The 17,881-nt window shown below is 42.0% G+C and overlaps 1 protein-coding gene across 1 annotated transcript; it reads left to right on the top strand.

Moving 5' to 3' along the window:
- Positions 1-12,640: 12,640 nt before the first annotated feature.
- chrm3b (cholinergic receptor, muscarinic 3b) lies at positions 12,641-17,344 on the top strand (the record flags this gene model as incomplete). The annotated part of the gene is made up of 5 exons (XM_079237681.1): positions 12,641-12,743; positions 13,050-13,222; positions 14,186-14,481; positions 16,026-16,741; positions 16,830-17,344. 5 exons carry the CDS (start codon positions 12,641-12,643, stop codon positions 17,342-17,344), a joined length of 1,803 nt encoding a protein of 600 aa, XP_079093807.1.
- Positions 17,345-17,881: the final 537 nt, after the last annotated feature.

The raw sequence follows: 17,881 nt of genomic DNA, 5'->3' as shown, positions 1-17,881 counted from the left end.
GATGGGGTCAAGAGAGCTCTGCTATTGGCTTCTTTCAACACACTGTATGAAAGTGGCCAATTATAGGTCCTTGTTTGGTCAGGAGAGCTCCTGAAGAATGCATAAAGCTTTTGCTTGGCTCCACCTCTGAACCATTCAATTACTCCTCCATCTTTATAAAACCCTGATATCACAAGTGCTAAATAAACAACATGCATGGCTTCAAAACACACAGTCAAATCATTTTGGTATTTAAAATGATCTGCCAAACATACAATTAATAAGAACGAGGTCGATGGAGTGGGCGGCAAATAACTGGACTAAAGGCCACTGCAAAATGATAAAATGAAAGAATACATCTAAACATATTCAGCATTCATCAAAAGTATCATGCAGAGCATAGTTTCAGAGCCCATCCGCCTGCACCCTCAGATTAAAAGTCTGAGGCTCTACTGCTGGAAGTGTTTTATCCGAAAAGAAAACATCTGCAAAGATCAGACTATGATCATTTCCACAATACTTTGTGTCTTACTGGAGATTAGGAGCAGGGCCAGGATTCCCGTATGGATTTCACACTTGAAATGTTTTTTAAAAAGCCCTCTTTACCTGTTGCAGTGCAAGAATGTTCAACTTCTGCCCCGGGGAGTGAAACGTTGACAGACACGAAGCCAAGAAGTAAAATCATTTGTACAGTCAAGGCTGGTCCTGAGATACCAAAATTGGCAGCTTCTCCGGCGCATACCATGAATAAATGTTAGTTAGCTCTTGCACATGAGGGGAAGAAGCAGTACATTTCCGTTTACACAAAGTACAATTTTCCTTTTGCTATTTGTTTCCATAATAAGACTTCACAGGCGCACGATAAGGACAGCATCATGTGGAAAGTTCCCACATGGATGTGGTCCAGTAAGTTATGCAAGCATGGTTGCTGCAAATATAGAACTCAGGATGCAGAAATCCAGCACTGAACTAGAGACCTTAAGAGCTTCAGTCTTACGACAGTCAGTTTGCCACGCTGCATGTCATTAGGAAGCAGTTACCACTGTCAGAAACATTACAACTCCAGATGCACCAACACGTTCTGAACAATCCACATCTACTCTTACCAGGTGTGCTGAATGGTGAACCCCACTGGATCATACATTCTAAGAAGAACTTCATCGTATAGATGGATGGATGGATGGATGGATGGATGGACGGATGGATGGAGATGGACGGATGGATGATGGATGGACGGATGGATTTATGGATGGTTGGTTGGATGGACAGATCGATGGACGGATCGATGATGGATGGACAGATGGACGGATGGATGGACGGACGGATGGAGGGACGGGTGGATGGATGAACTGATTGATGGATGGGAGGCTGGACGGGTGGATGGATGATGGATGGATGATGGATGGATTGATGATGGATGGATGGATGGATGGATGGACGGACGGACGGATGGATGGATTGATGATGGATGGATGGACGGATGGATGATGGATGGATGGATGGATAGACATATATGATTGCAGCTAATTTATGATGGGTATGTTCACAGATATTTGTTGCCATTCTTTACTCCATATGTATGTAAGACCAGCTGTATTATTATTATGACCAAATCATCTGCCATGTCACAGGGCACTCGCACCCCGAGGGCCCACCTCATATGCATGTCATGTTCCAGCAGATCTGAGACCTTCTGCAGCAGACAGAAGCAAAGCGGTTATCAGAGGCGGAGCTCCAGGTTCCAGTCACACAGCAACCCGACAGTCTGGCCATAGCAGGAGGAGCATGCTGCACCAGCAGAGCTGAGCTTCCCAGCTCGGATACCATATTGGATACTGGGAGCCAGAGTGGACTGGTAAGTGCATTTCATTACAGTAACTCAGCATTTGGCTTTTGCTTAATTGAATTCTTAAATATAATAAATGCAGCAGGGCACACATGGACATACAGTCAAACAGACAGAAACAGTCTTTAACTACATCAGGACAGCAGAAAGTCTCTACATCTTCTGTCGCAAACTAAAAATACATCTTTTTCGACTACACCTTGAATAAGGAAGGTAGCGCCGTAGTAGCAGTTTAGTAGCACTTAAATGGCACTTACTGATAGCACTTTATTGAAGAAATTGCACTTTCTTGATTCTTATTGTTCTGAGTTTGTACTCATGCACTTATCGTAAGTCGCTTTGGATAAAAGCATCAGCTAAATAAAATGTAATGTAATAATGTAGTGTAATAATTATTTATCCATAACTTATAAGGAAAATACTAACCTCTAAAATTTTTGATTTTCATCTATTCATTCATTCCTTTAAATAACCATAAAAAACTAAGCATTTTAAGATAGTAATAAATCTATATTATAAAGTATACATAGCTACATAAAAATATGCACATTTTCTATTATTACATGTATCAGCCAAAAATAAATTAAATCTGATTTCAGTAATATATATATTCAGAATGAATGAATATGTATGGTTTTTTATTTGTTCTCCAGTGCAGAAAAGCATCAATGACCCTCTTATCAGTACTGAACCACAACATTACAAATGGGCTCTAAATAGCTTTTCTTTTGGAAGGGGTTCCCTCTGCAGTGTACTCAGTGTGCATTGAATATGTTTGTCAGTTCATAGTTTATTCATTGGATATTCCAAAAGTGCAACACCTAGAATAACCTTCTATTTATAGTTTGAAGAAGAGCTTTGCTTAAGTGTTCATTTCACCTCGTTATCGCCTCGGTTTTGGTGAATCACTTGCCACTAAAGGATGTTCCTATTTAAAGGTGCTCAGCTTCTGGTTTATTTTACCAATGACAAGTGATTATTGTTGTTCAACTGTTGTTTCAAACTTAGCCAATTGGTTTTCTTCGTTTTATATATCAAATATGTCGACGGGCACAATTTTGTTTGTGTGGACAAAGTTTTCTCTGAAATACCTTTGGCTGATAGTTCCCGAAATCTTCACACCAGTGGCGGCCGGCCAATAGAGCCACCCACCTTGAGCCATTAAAAAAAAAAAAAATATATATATATTTATAATATTATTAATTATAAGAAATATAATAATATTAATAAATTATACACATTGTCAATATTTGTGTTTTTAAGCCATGGAATATACCCAGTAATATTTGTAACATAGGATATCTGCACCAAATATCTGCTTTTCCTGCTTGTCCTCTCTGCTCATGCACCTCTCAGCTGCCCCAGTGCACATCTCTGCTATTGCACGTTGGGGCTAGATCGATTCTGCCCAAGGAAGACGGGTCTAATACGCAGTTTAGCCAATCGCTGATTAAAGAAATAAATGAATGACATACAATTTATCCAATCAGTGCCCTAAAAAAGACTTCTGGGAGGGCTATTCTCATCAAGCCCCAAGTCTGCGTGTTCACGTGTCTCTGTCTCCTCGGGCAGAGGAGGCGCGCGCCACCCATGATAACAACATGACAGCAGCGAGCAGGAGCGCTGCTCTTCACAGAAAACCAAACGCTAACTCTGTATAATCTCTCCTCCAACACCCGTTTGAGAGAAGACCTTTGGCTGAGAAACTACAGGTAAAACACCTGGTCCCAGATCAACCGGACCTACCGGACCGAAAAGCAATGCAGATTCCGGTGCTTCCTTTCTGTGCCTGAGTTGATTTAAATACTTATTAGTTGGAATGCTTCAGCAGTCCAACTATTGTTCTTCAAATCTTTAATAAACTTATTTTTTTTCTTCTATTTCTTCCGTACTTATTTTGGACCTCTAAAACTTCTTCATATATTCAGCTACAGAAACCGTTCAACTATTAAAATATTCAGCTACTTAAGGACACGATCGCTATATCTCTTCATATGTTTAACTATTCAACTTTTTTAATTATTAAGCTTTTTATGAAAATTAAAATGAATGCAGTGGATGGGGAACATCTTCAAAATCTCTTCAACTTCAAAAGCTTACAGGTTTTGCATACGTTCAGCTAAAGACACCATTTACACTTTTAAAATGTTAACAAAACCTTCAGCTATTATTCTATAGTTTCAGATTTTTTATATCTTTAATAATTTTTTAACTGTCACCGTTTTTGTTTTAGGCTTTTTTCCAACCTTTTCTGCGTTTAACATGGGTGTGTATTGCGCAGCTCAGAGTGGTGATGTCACAGCTGGCACGCACGTGTCATTATGGTCACGTGCATGTTCGCGTGTGCGCGCGCGAACGGCTGCGCGCGTGCACGTGGTAATACGGTGGCGTGCACTCAGACTCTTGACTTTTGATCATAACAGAAACACTGACACACACACACACACATACAGACACACACACAGACACACACACGCAAACACATTGACACACACACAAACACACATACACACACTGGGAAACTCCGTCACACAGGAGACGCTCTCTCCTGTGCGACGAAGTATCATGATAAGTGGGCGGAGATTACCCAGCATCCAGTTTGCTGGTGTAATATTATAAATTCGAAACCATGATTGAACATTTGTACCCTGTCAGGTAAGTAGCGCCCCCTGCCCTCTAAGCTGTATTCTGTTAAAATTAAATGATTCTCTCTTTCAAGAGTGATATTGCACGATGAATGTGAGAGTATGACAAAGTCATACCTGCATTCCCCTTGGTCCTAGGTCCCACCATGTTAGTTTTTTAACATGCTACCTCAGCTCTCTTTCTATACATCTCTCGTTCACCTTATATATTTTCTATTTCTTCTGTACACATTTTGAATCTCTTCTCCTCCTTCATGTATTCAGCTACAGAAACCGCTCAGCTATTAAAATGTTCAGCTCCTTAAGGACATGATGGCAATGCTTTTCATATTTCTGACTTGAATTATTAAGCTTTTCATGAAAATTAAAATGAATGTGATCCAATGGAGGAAATCTTCAAATCCTCTTCAACTTCAAAATCTTACAGGATCTGCATATGTTCAGTTACAGGCACCTTTTAAACGTTCAAATGTTGACAAAACCTTCAGCTATAATTCTATAACTTCATATTTTCTATTTTCAGCTATATTCAGCTATATTCAGCTGGTTTCAGCTTAATGCAGCTACATTCCGCTATTTTCAGCTATATTCAGCTATATTTTCAAATAGTTAAGCTTTAAGCTTCAGCTTTTCGCATTCCAACGCATTTTCAGCAGGAAATGCAATTTCTAGTTTTACACTACTCTGTAATGTTGCACAATACTTAAACGATAGCGCGGTACCCGTACGTTAAACACGATATGATTTTGCATATTTTTTGTATCGATACTTTATTAAAATAGCGCGGATCAGAGCGCACTCACTGCTCCGCTGCCTCTCATGCAGAGACTGCAAGGGGGCGGGGCTGCAGCACTCACACAGCAGCAGCAGTGCTCGCTCACAGAGTGATCGCTGGGGAGACGTGCAGGAGCTTTTGCCATGCCGACCGTCTTCGGCTTGTTGGAACAAAGCTCTCCCAGTTGATATGATGACATGATGATATGATGACATGATGATATGATGACGTGTAGTCCAGTAAAGCAGCAGTTTGTAGAATCTAACAGTTTCTAAGTGGTGTTTGGTAGGGCCATCTAATCAATTTCAGCAATCCCTGTATGATTCAATGCAAAAAAGGGTATCGCGCATTACTACTAAATATTTAACATTTACTCCAACACTTATCTTATTAATATATATATATATATATATATATATATAATATATAACACTTATCTTATTAATATATATATATATATATATATATATATATATATATATATATATATATATATATATATATATATATATATATATATCATGAGTGTCAGAGTGGAGATGTTTTCTCTGTCGTCTGTTACCGTTTAATAAACTGCATTGAGTATTTATATACTGTGATGTGACCTGCTTATACGCGCAGGATCGATTCTACCGGCGGAATGAGTCTTATTTCTTTATTATTTACGTCGGTATGTTTTGAAATTCTGATTGTAACATCATTATAAAATAACCCACAATATAAATATGTTTTCTCTTCATTACGTGTTGTAAAAAGTGTTTCCTCTCTCCAGCTCTCTGATTTTAATGACATACATAATACAAGTTATTGAGAGAAACAACAGTTAAAATCTTTGAAGACAGTTGTTTGTGGTCCTTTTATTATTCAGACCTACATTGAACATATTTTAACCAGATGGTGAATAAGAAAACATATATAATATATAGCTTAATGAGTTTAATCTGTGATCGTCTTCACTCTGGTATGAAACTCCAGCGATCAGTCCGCTCCGCTTGCAGCGTCCAATCACATAACAGATGAACAGCGAGGGGGCGTGTCCAGCGTTAAAACACTTCCTGGAAGCCCGCTCTCGGGGCTCCTCGATCATGGCTCTTCCGATTTCCCTCCTCGCTCCTCGATCCTCGCTCCTCCGAGCAGAATAATAGCTTTGGGACGGCCGTCAAGATGGCGGCGCAGAACCACTTCCGGTTCATTCGAGGATCGAGGAAACGACAACTTTAGAGACTTGGGATGTACCCTATGTAAACAAAGCCGTTTAAGCAGGCCTTTGCAGATTAAAGTACACCGGGAGTGGACGTTGTGGTTGATTGTCATGAACTTCAACAAATTAAATCTTTAGTTTGACAAGCTGGGTGTATTCTTTGACGTGCCAGGCCCGCGAAATGGTGTGGACGTGTGATTGGTCAGTGGCCCAGCATGACCATTAACATGCGCTGTAATTGGTCAGTGTGTCAACAGAGCGGAGCTCAGTGGGAGCTGGAATGGTTCGGGCTGAAGCGAGAGAAGTTGTAACATGCCGGTGGCTGAAAGAGGAGGAGAAGCGGACTTGGTGGCGGATTTGGTGACAACGCATGTTTGCGGCGATGACCCGTGTGTCGACAGACGCTGTCGAGTGGATATTTCTGCCCTAGAACGCGTGGAGGCGTGTTCCGGGGGCGCGGCTGGGAGGCTCGGCTGTCCTCACCGGTGTCAATGGCCACCTGTTGCTTGAACTGAAGCGCACCGATAAACTGTACAACCGCGTTGCTGAACTTTTTGTTAACAAGGAGAGGTGGATGGACTTTGTCTTTAAGTGAAAAGCATCTGGTGAGTGAAGTTCTTTTTAGTTTTAAGATAAGATAAGATAAGATAATCCTTTATTAGTCACTCAGTGTGAAAATTGCGGGAATACAGCAGCCTTGCACACAATAGAGACACATAGTAAAAAAAGTAATATAAATAAAATAACAATAAACAGTAGTAAAACAGTAAGAAGAATATAGTATCGATTTCCAATTAAATATACAGACGGAATAAGAGTATATATATATATATATATATATATATATATATATATATATATATATATATATATATATAAGTACTTAAACGTATTTATACTGCACCAGAGTACAATTAAAGTGTCCACAGTGAGTAAAGTGACCAAGTGTCCAAAAGTGATTAAGTGATCATGGTTTACTGAGAGCTCAGTTTGCAGGTGGCAGTTAGCAGAGTTGTGGTTGAAGTCCGATGTGTACATGGAGAAGAGGAATGGAGCCAGGACGGTTCCTTGTGGGGCTCCCATGCTGCAGGACACCCGATCTGAATCACACTCCCGTATCCTCACATACTGTGGACGGTTGGTGAGGTAGTCCAGGATCCATGCAGTCAGGTGGTGGTCCACCCCGGTCTGCTCCAGCTTGTCCCTCAGAAGTAAAGACTGGATGGTGTTGAAAGCACTGGAGAAGTCGTAGAACATGACTCTCACAGTGCTTTCAGCCTTCTCCAGGTGAGAGAGGCATCTCTGCAGCAGGAAGATGACGGCGTCATCCACCCCGATGCCAGACTGGTAGGCGAACTGAAGTGGGTCCAGGGATGAGCTCACCAGGGGGCAGAGATGGGCAAGGACCAGCCTCTCCAGGGTCTTCATCAGGTGGGCTGTCAACGCCACTGGCCGGTAGTTGTTGAGGTCCTTAGGCCGAGGGGTCTTTGGTACCGGTACCACGCGGGACGTCTTCCACAGCTCTGGTACTTTCCCCAGCCTCAAGCTCAAGCTGGTCTGAGCAGGATTTGAGGAGCCTTGAGCTGATGCCGTCTGGACCCGTGGCCTTCTTCACCTTGATCCTCCTCATTTCCTTCCTCACCTGGTGGAGGGACACTCTGGGGGGTGGGGTGCCGTGAGGTGTTGGAGTGGGGGTGGGTTGCTGGTTGTAGAATGCTGAGTATGAGAGGTGTGAAGGGGAGCCAAGTGCTGTGGAAGAGGGGAGGCAGAGGGGGGGCAGTAGTCCACAGGGGGTGCAAATGATGGGGGGTTGCAGCAGCAGGGAGGACTGGGTGGGGAGAGGGGTGGATGGCTGGTCAAATCTATTAAAAAATAAATTCAAATCATTCACCCACTTTTGGTCCCCCTCAGGCTGTTGGTTGGGCCCCTTGAACCCAGAAATGGCCTTGAGGCCCTTCCAGACACCGACGGTGTTCTTCTGCTGCAGCTGGTCCTCCACCTTCGTCCTGTAGACATCTTTCCTCTCCCTGATCTTCATCCTCAGCTCCCTCTGCACAGTCCTCAGCTCCTCTTTGTTGCCAGATCTAAAAGCCCTCTTTTTCTCCTTGAGGAGGGCCTTTATCTCTGGGGAAATCCAAGGTTTGCCGTTTGCGAAGCACGGCACAGTCCTGGTGGGTACGATGTTCTCCACACAGAAGTTAATATAATCTGTGATGCAGTCGGTGAGACCGTCGATGTCTTCCCCATGGGCATCACTGAATACTTCCCACACAGTTGTTTCGAAACAGTCCTTCAGAGCCTCCTCGGCTCCATCGGTCCATCGTCTAACTGTGCGGGTCACAGCTGGCTGCTTCTGTGCAAGAGTGGTGTACACAGGCAGGAGGTGCACCAGGTTGTGGTCAGATCGGCCCAGTGCGTGTCCGGAGTTAGCTCGGTTAGCCAAGTCTCCGTGAACACCATGAGGCTACACTCCCCGTATTCCCTCTGATGGCGAGTCAGCGCCACTAGCTCGTCCATCTTGTTAGGGAGAGACCTCACGTTTCCCATGATGATGGAGAACGTGAGGTCTCTCCCTAACAAGATGGACGGAAGATGGCTTTTACATCCGCGCTGGCATTGTGTTGATGTGTCTATGTTGCTGTTTTTATCATGGATTATTTTGTCATGTTATAACGAAGTGTGGTTCTTGTTGATGCGGGGAAACCCCCGATGGGCCGACGGGGTTGGGCTGATCAGGTCGAGGCGTCCGACCAAGAGGTGCTGCGTAACTGTGCGTTGCTCGGCGGGGGTGTCCCCGCTGGTGATTGAAGTGTCTGCTGTCTCTCTTTTTTTCTCTCGTGGTGGTGCCGTGTCGCGGAGTGGGAGTCTGCTGTCCACACATGGTGGTCTGTATGAACGCGCCGGGACACTTTTTCCCCCCAGTCCGCCCCTGATGTGGACAATACGGCACTGGAGGCCTAGGTCGAAAATGCACGGCCCGCCACTGGTGAAATGAAAAAAAGTAAATACAGGGATTTGTACTCCATATAATTATCCATTTTCTTTACCACAGTGTTCTACATTTGGTCAACATTAGCTTCCCATTTAATCCCATTTAATCACAAATCTAACTCCGATATTAGGCTACAATAACAATATGGGAATAATAAAACAAGGCTTAAAATGATAAGCCAAGTGAATAGTGCTCAATATTATTCTTAATGTTTTAGTATTTGATGATTGTGTTTCCCGAATACTTACATACTGCTACATTTTTCATGCAGATCTGCCTAATAATACAACACACAAGAACCAATTAACTTATTTCAGTTCAATTAAGATCAAATAAGATAATCCTCTATTAGTCCTGCAGTGGGGAAATGTGCAGGATTTACAGCAGCAAAGGGTAAAGTGCACACAAGAGACAGAATAAAAAAAAAAGTATTATAAATAAGCAATACAAAAATAGTAAGAATCCTCAGTAACTGAAATATGATATATACAGGCAGAATAACATAGTGTTAAGTGTTTTGTGGTCAATTGGGAGCACAGCTGGTTGTGCAGCCTGACAGAAGCAGGAAGGAAGCTGTACAGAGCTGCCAGGGTGTCCTGCATGGGGTGGGAGGTGTTGTCTTTCAGGGATGATGGCTTCGCCCTCCGGTCTCATCATCCTCCGGTCTCTTCCACCGCATCCAGTGGACACCCCAGCACACTGATGGCCTTCTTGATGAGTTTGTTAAGTCTCTTCCTGTCAGCTGTCGAGATGCTGCTGCCCCAGCAGACCACTCCAACTTAAAATAAATACTAATTTGACACTTGAAGGGATATTTTCTTGGGGGGGGGGGGGGGGCACAATCTAAGGTCCTCTTCCGGTGCAAAAATGCATTCTCAAGTTTATTTAAGGCTAATATTAACACACATTAAGTGGGCAGCTTGCTGGCTAACTAGCTATGCTGGTTTGTGTGCTTGGATCATACTCGACATATGAGCCACTTTTAAGTTTTTCTATATTGTCTAACGTACATGTGCATTTATTTGTGTGGGAATGTAGCCCGTCAGCAAACCCTTCTCTTTTCCAACATCAAACATCATGACTAAAGGCACGGACTGAAGACACTTTCTGATGAGATATGATGGTTCTGGCTTTAATTAGTACAGCCTGTATTAGTAATGTCATCTATTCTTTACAGGCTATGCTAATCTATGCCAGAATCAGCAATGCAATGGAAGCGGAGGATTGCACTCGAAACAATAAGCATGTTTGGATAATTTTCATCATGAAAGAAAATGGCTAAAAGAGGAGAAACTACAAAAGCCCTGTTGCTACACTAATTTAAGCCAAAGTAGGAAATACTAATCTTGTGCTATGACTGTACTTTTTGTTTGTCTATACCTGTCTGTGTTCATGTGCAAAAGCACGGCACAAATGAACATAACTGAACACGCTGTCTTCATTGGTGAGTGAACAAAATATGTAAGAAACGACTGGGTGTAGACAAAGCAGGATCAAGAAATTTAAAAACACAGAAAAAGAACAGATGGAACACTTCTGAGATAAAGACTGATGCACCAAACGTGAAATGTACGTTAAGGAACATTACAATGTGTAAAACGTGAACTGTTTATTGTGTGGATCTGTAACAGATCTAAAAGGCCCAAACGCAGGTCAAAAAGTTGTAAGGGTATTTTTGGCAGCTAATCTGCCTGGTTAAATAAAAATCTCTTGGGATGTGATACTGTGGTGACCCAGGCATTACATCTACTGGTAATTCTGTTTGGTGGGGTTATTTTGTAAGAGTTCTGGATTGGATAATGGCGACCAGTGGCGGTGCGTCAATAGAGGGCGCTAGGGCGCCGCCTCTCTTAAAAATTTGCGATGGAAAAAAAAAATATATATATATATTTATATATATATATATATAAATATATATGTATATAAATATATATATATATATATATATATATATATATATATATATATATATACTGTCAAAAAACATTATGTACCACATAATTTAAATAAGAAATATACCGTGTTGACGCGCTAAATGTGTGTGGGAGACCGTAAGCCCCTGTCAACAACCACTTAAAAACAGTTAAATGTGACCAAATGTAATATATCGCCGTTCATCATCACTGAGAAAAACCCCTCCCCCTGTAGGGCGCCGGCCAAATGTGAGTCTATGGAAGCCAGAATCAGAGACGTCGAATCATAGACCTTTATCATTCCCTCACAGCCCATACAGCTCCCACGTAGCTACGCGAGCAACACTAGCAGAGGCTTTGATTATGTTAGTATGGCGACTGAAAACTCTGTGGCATCTCTACGCGAAACACCTTTCAACCGATGATCAGATGTTGACAAGAAGAGGCTGAAAGAGTTGGGACCCGAACGTCCGGATTTAAAAATTCAGCAGCAAAGCACTGACCGCGGGAGCTTCTCCTCAATGCTAACCGGAGCTGGTTAGCTGGATGCTAAGTGTGGAGCAAAGCAGTGGCTCTGCGCAGCTTGTAAATTTCTTTACAAGTAGTGGGGCCTACTCTGTCAAACACCCAATGTAAAATGTGATGTCTCTCTTTCGGAATCTATTCTGCTCTAAATCTCTTTCATGTGAGGGTGTGGGCACCTCTTTTATTCTGTAAACCTCTGAAACCCAACCCAATGTTTCTTAAACCATTCAGCTCTGAACCTCTCATGCCCAAAGTTACAGTTTGTTAATAGTTGTTATTGGACAGTGTTGAGTACTGTGTTTTCTTGAAATAAAGCTTTGTTTTTTAGAATATTCTACTCAAAACCTCTTTTCTTCTCATTGTGGATTGCTATTTAAACCGCGCCGCCCAACTGCGCCCCCCCCAAAAAAAAATTCACCAGCCGCCACTGATGGCGACTGTCCAAAGCTTTACTGGGTAGTCCAATTATGATTCCAATCAGGACAGTCCAATACAGGTCTGCAACAGTCAAGAAGTTATGGCAGGAGTCTGGAGATGTTCTGCAGATGGAAGACAGCAGATCTTGGTGATGGATTTTTAGAGCAGCTCAAATGAAAACATAACGTCATTCAATCAACTTCATCTTTGAAATTAATAAATACTTTATTTTTTTTTCAAAATCTTTTTAAAAAATGTTAAATAATTGGTCAAATCACTATATCCTTGACTTACCCTATCTCTTTAATTATTTTCCTTTCCTTTCTTCAAGCTGTCCATTGGTCATCATGAACCTGACCTCCAGCTCTGATTCCATCCATTTCCTCACCAACAGTTCTCCTGGTATGAGAGAGCAGCCTACCACAATCATAGCTGAGCCCGCCATCTTCAGTCGTGCACAACACTACAGAACTTTACTACAATTAAGTAACGTAGATATTGTGGATTTTTGTGCATATTTAAAATTCTATGTGTAAAATCATTCAAAGGGATATGTCGTAAGAGAAAATACAAAATGGTCTCTCTATGATTTTAGCCAAGTGTTGCTGAAACAACGTTGCTGAGAAAGCTTTTCAAATCTGCTGATAGAAGATTTGTAGACTTGTATGCAATTCTTTCTGATTCTTATAGGGACAGTAATTGTAGACTCTCCAGATCTCTGATAAACATGTTAATGATGTTTCTCCCCATCTTCAGGTGGCTCTTACCAGGAGTTGGCCATATTATCTGACAGTGTTGGTGGGTGGAAGCAGCATAATGTCAGTCATATCTTAAGGCAAGTCGGAAATGTCACTGATTCGCCAGTTAACAGGACATTAATGCTGCCAGCAGAGGATTTTGACCCATTAGGAGGACATACTATCTGGCAGGTAACCATCAGCTATTATACTTTTATCTCTTTTCTAATAGCATCAGTTTTATGGAATGCTTTGGTTGCTCCACAATATCGGATACATCATCATCAAACCATTGATGCACTTATTTTTTGTTTTATGTTTTAGACATAATACCATAATACTTCATATGGCTTTCTACTATAGTTTTTGACAACTAAATGTGCAGACATGAAACGTGCACTCTGCAGGTAGAGAGTACTCCAGAACCGAGTAGTTGTGTGGCCTCACTGTGTAAATTCCATGTCTTCAGTAGCGAGAAATTCTAACCGCCAGACAAACATTTAGCTCTTCACATGGCTGCTCCAAACCTCCACGGAATTTAGGGCTCATTTGAACTGGTCGCTTATAGTTGGTGTTCCAAGATAAACTTTGCATCTATGGAAAGTTATGAGACTTGTCTAAATTAATGAATTTCTTATATAAGTGCTCCCATAAGTCTGGTTACATTTTGACTGTATATTTGCAATAGCAGATGAACAGATGCATTTATGGCATTTAAAATAGTATTATCTACACACAAATTTAGTGTGAGAGGCAGCAATTCCAGGATATTGATGACAGACACAGGGAATAGATGATGACCCAGAATAGAACCTTGGAGGAGACATTGTAACTTTAACAGTACTTGATTTGACAGTACTTCTCGAATGCTTCCTGACAAAATAGTGCAGCAGAATGTTTAGGACATTGACGATATCATTAAATACAATAAAGTACAAGTAAAGCAATAGTTGTTGAAGACCTCATCAGCTGAAAATTCAGTCTGTTTTTGAAATATGTGTCTGTCCATGGTAGAATTCTTAGACATTAAATACAAATAACTGTGGGTGCTATCATTAACTAGAAGCTTTGTCAGCATATAGGATTAATGGTTAATAGACCCCATTTCGGTAAAAATGAACACTGTCACTTAACCACCCTCTCTGGTTCTTTCAGGTCATCATAATTGTCTTCCTCACTGGATCACTTTCTGTTGTCACTGTTGTTGGCAACATCCTAGTGATGGTGTCGTTCAAGATCAACAAGGCACTGAAGACAGTGAACAACTACTACCTGCTTAGCCTAGCATTTGCTGACCTTACCATTGGCACGCTGTCAATGAACCTGTATACCACCTACATCATCATGGACCAGTGGGCTCTGGGGCCAGTGGTCTGTGACTTATGGCTTGCAATAGACTATGTGGCCAGCAACGCCTCGGTCATGAACCTGCTTGTTATCAGCTTTGACAGGTAACAGAACATCATTTATTATATTTGTTGTTGGGTAACTAGAATGAAGCTCACAGCCACCATCATATATTGTTAGTACTATCTGATTACTTTTTTTTTAATAAAACTGCACACCAGTGGATGCTGACATCTGCTAAAGCAGCGGTCCCCAACCACGGTGTGACGCAATGATGTAGGAGGGATTGCTAAAGGGTCCGGGAGGAGGTTGAGGAATGAAGGGGATGGAGGTCGAGGGATGAAGTGATGTTGGGATGTCCTAAAAGCTACACCGATTGGACTGATTCTGAATATGAGGGCTGGTATTGAAGAATTTGCAGCTTCAAACATGGCATCCTACGCCGTTAAAGTTATTGTATACCATCCCACAAAATCAAGAGGAAATCAGGGTTTTAGCCTCCATCGCTGTGTCATGGGAGCAGTCTGTGCGGCTGTGATAGCCGATATTGTGGTAGGAAGAGCTAAAGTGGCCGAGGTAGATGTGACAGGGCAAGCAAAAGAAGAGGAATGAATGCTGGGATGGAGGCATGAATGTGCATGGATATTTCACTCTTTGAGTGCATGGATCTCAAACGGGTCTGTAAGAAGCATCTGGAAGGGACGATATCCCCCCTGGAGCTGGGGGAAGGTAAGGGAATGACAACGTAGACAACGTTACATGCTTTTTTCTTTTTTGCTCATTTGTCACAGGTCCTGTGAAAACTGAGTCAAAGGGAAAGTAAACGGATCAGTTGTGCTTAAATACGTTTGTCCTGAGGAAATGGGATGAGTTTGAGGCGTGGTCTTTGTTCCCGAGCCTTTTTCTATTCTAATTGCTTAGTAGAGTCTCTTTTCTAGTAGAGTATCCAAATCCTCCAAATCATAAAAAGGATATATTTACATGTGATATCATGATGGTATAATGCCGAGAGCCGTAAGAAACGGGACATATTTAAAGTCCCTTGTGTAGAAAAAAATAAAATATCTTTTGACTTACTGATTCTATCAAGAGACAATGTGGTATACATGCACAACAGCACAGTTACAGTTGCAACATGTTCTCAGTCCCAACTTGTCAAATACCGTGCATTTCAAAATAAACTTCCAACGTAGGTTTACTTGGTTTGGTTTAGGCAACAACACTACCTGGTTAGGCTTAAGAAACATTTTTGGTTTGGGTTAGAAGAAGTATGCTTGTTACATAAAATAAATACGCTTGTTAAGTCACTTGCGTATTGTTTTGTTGTGTAACAAAGTTAAGGTTAAATAAGTCAACCTTGACCTGGTGTCACAAGTCCATGTTAGTTTTACCCAACCATTCTCTAAGCAGACTTTCTCTCTCTTTACTCTCCGTCAGTTTCTCTGACCATCTAATACTGATGCGGACTGGTTTACAGTAGAGTTATTTGAAAGCCTGGTGCGTCTCATACAGACTCTAAAGGGTGCCTGTGCATCAGAAGCCAAAGAGCACTGACCCAAACTTGGGGTTCGACAAGTTGGGAGTGAGACCTGGTTGACAGTTAAAGTATATCTACACAGTTGCCTAATTTCTTTCTGTGTTGTCTTAGGTATTTCTCTGTGACCAGACCTTTGACTTACCGGGCCAAGCGTACAACCAAGCGAGCTATGACCATGATTGGATTAGCCTGGTCAATCTCTTTCATTCTTTGGGCCCCAGCCATCCTTTTCTGGCAGTATATTGTGGGTGAGCGGACAGTCCAGCCCAATGAGTGCTACATCCAGTTCCTGTCCGAGCCCATCATTACTTTCTCCACTGCTGTGGCTGCATTCTACTTGCCTGTAACTATTATGTCCTTCCTGTTTTGGAAGATCTATCAGGAGACAGAGAAGCGTGCTAAAGATATACAAGGTCTCAAGGCATCTGGGTCAGGCAACAGCCAAAGCCAGGCTCAGAATCAAGGGAGTGGTAGAGGAAAAGCTGGTGGAGAAGGTGCAACTAACAGCCAGAAAGATTCATCAGCCATAAGCTCTCAAAGCTGCAGCAGCTATGAACTAAATCAGCTAGCTTCAGAGAAGAACAACAAGGACAATGCCAGCATACCTGGTGGAACAGGAAGCAGAGCGAGGTGTGGCGCTTTCTGCTTTCAGTTTTCATTACTGCTGCTAGGTCAGTGTGCATCCAAGAGGTCTGTCAACACCACGACAACGACGGTTGGGGAAGCAGAGCAGGGCAGTTCGGATAGCCTAAACAACAATGAAGTTGGGGACCAGTCAGGTTCAGAGGACGAAGGTGACGGTGCAGACCCATCAAGGCCTCCAACAGGTTGGACATCACGCTACTAAGTGGTCTTATCTGCATGATGTGTGTAAAAATTATATAAATATAAATAATGATCTATCTATCTATCTAGATGGTAAGAAATCTAGAAAGGAGAAAACCAACAAAGATAAACAATCATCCAACAAAAGTCGAAAAGGGTCACAATCAAACTCTGTCACCTCATCCCCCGCTGACCAACCTCCAGCAGCCATCAGCATTAAAGACGCGGCGATGGCCAAACGCTTCGCCTCGAAGGCCAAGACAGAAATCAACAAGCGGAAGAATGAAAAAAAGGCAAACGAGAAGAAAGCAGCACGGACACTCAGTGCCATCCTCTGCGTCTTCATCACAACATGGCTACCATACAATATCATGGTGTTGGTCAACACTTTCTGTCAGGACTGTATCCCACAAACTCTTTGGGCACTGGGCTACTGGTTGTGTTATGTTAACAGCACAATCAACCCCATTTGCTATGCCCTCTGCAACAAGACCTTCCGAACAACCTTCAGGGATATTTTGATGTGCCGGTGGAATCAAAAGAAAAACCAGCCTAATTTTCATCAGAGGAAATCTGTGGCTTTCAAGAAAAAAGACCCAATGTAGAATACATTGGCAAAATGGTTGATGGCTCTGTGTTTAATGCTGTTTTTTCTGATATATATTCAGATTTGAAATGCAGCATACAAGCCTTCTATTCCATGGAAAAGATGCTAAACAGAATTTTGCTTATCAAAACGTGTTCTACAGAAAGTTTTCCCAGGCTAGCTGTGGGCCCAAAGGCTGGTGGAACAACTATTTATGGTCCGAGAGCACAATTGCCAATACATTGGGGAGCCCTCCAGCTATTTCTGTCACCAGCATTTTGGCCAAAGAACGCTCAAAAAACAATGCTGTATTATTATGATGTTTGTTGTAAATATTCATGGTTTCCAGAGGATGAATTACAGTGTTGTTGACGGGCCCATGATATTTTCAGGCAATCAAAATTGAATGGAAAGATTAAAATAGAATGCAGATTCCTGCATTGTCACCAGGACAGCTGAGGTATGTACATCTTTGTTTCTGCATTCAGTAAAAATAAATAATCATTTGCCAGTTTATTTGGTACACATAGCTAATTTATTAGAAAATGTTCTGGAG

This window comes from Taurulus bubalis (genome assembly GCF_910589615.1).
Source record: "Taurulus bubalis genome assembly, chromosome: 2".
Taxonomy (NCBI): Eukaryota; Metazoa; Chordata; class Actinopteri; order Perciformes; family Cottidae; genus Taurulus; species Taurulus bubalis.
This window is presented reverse-complemented; position numbering and strand designations above follow the sequence as displayed.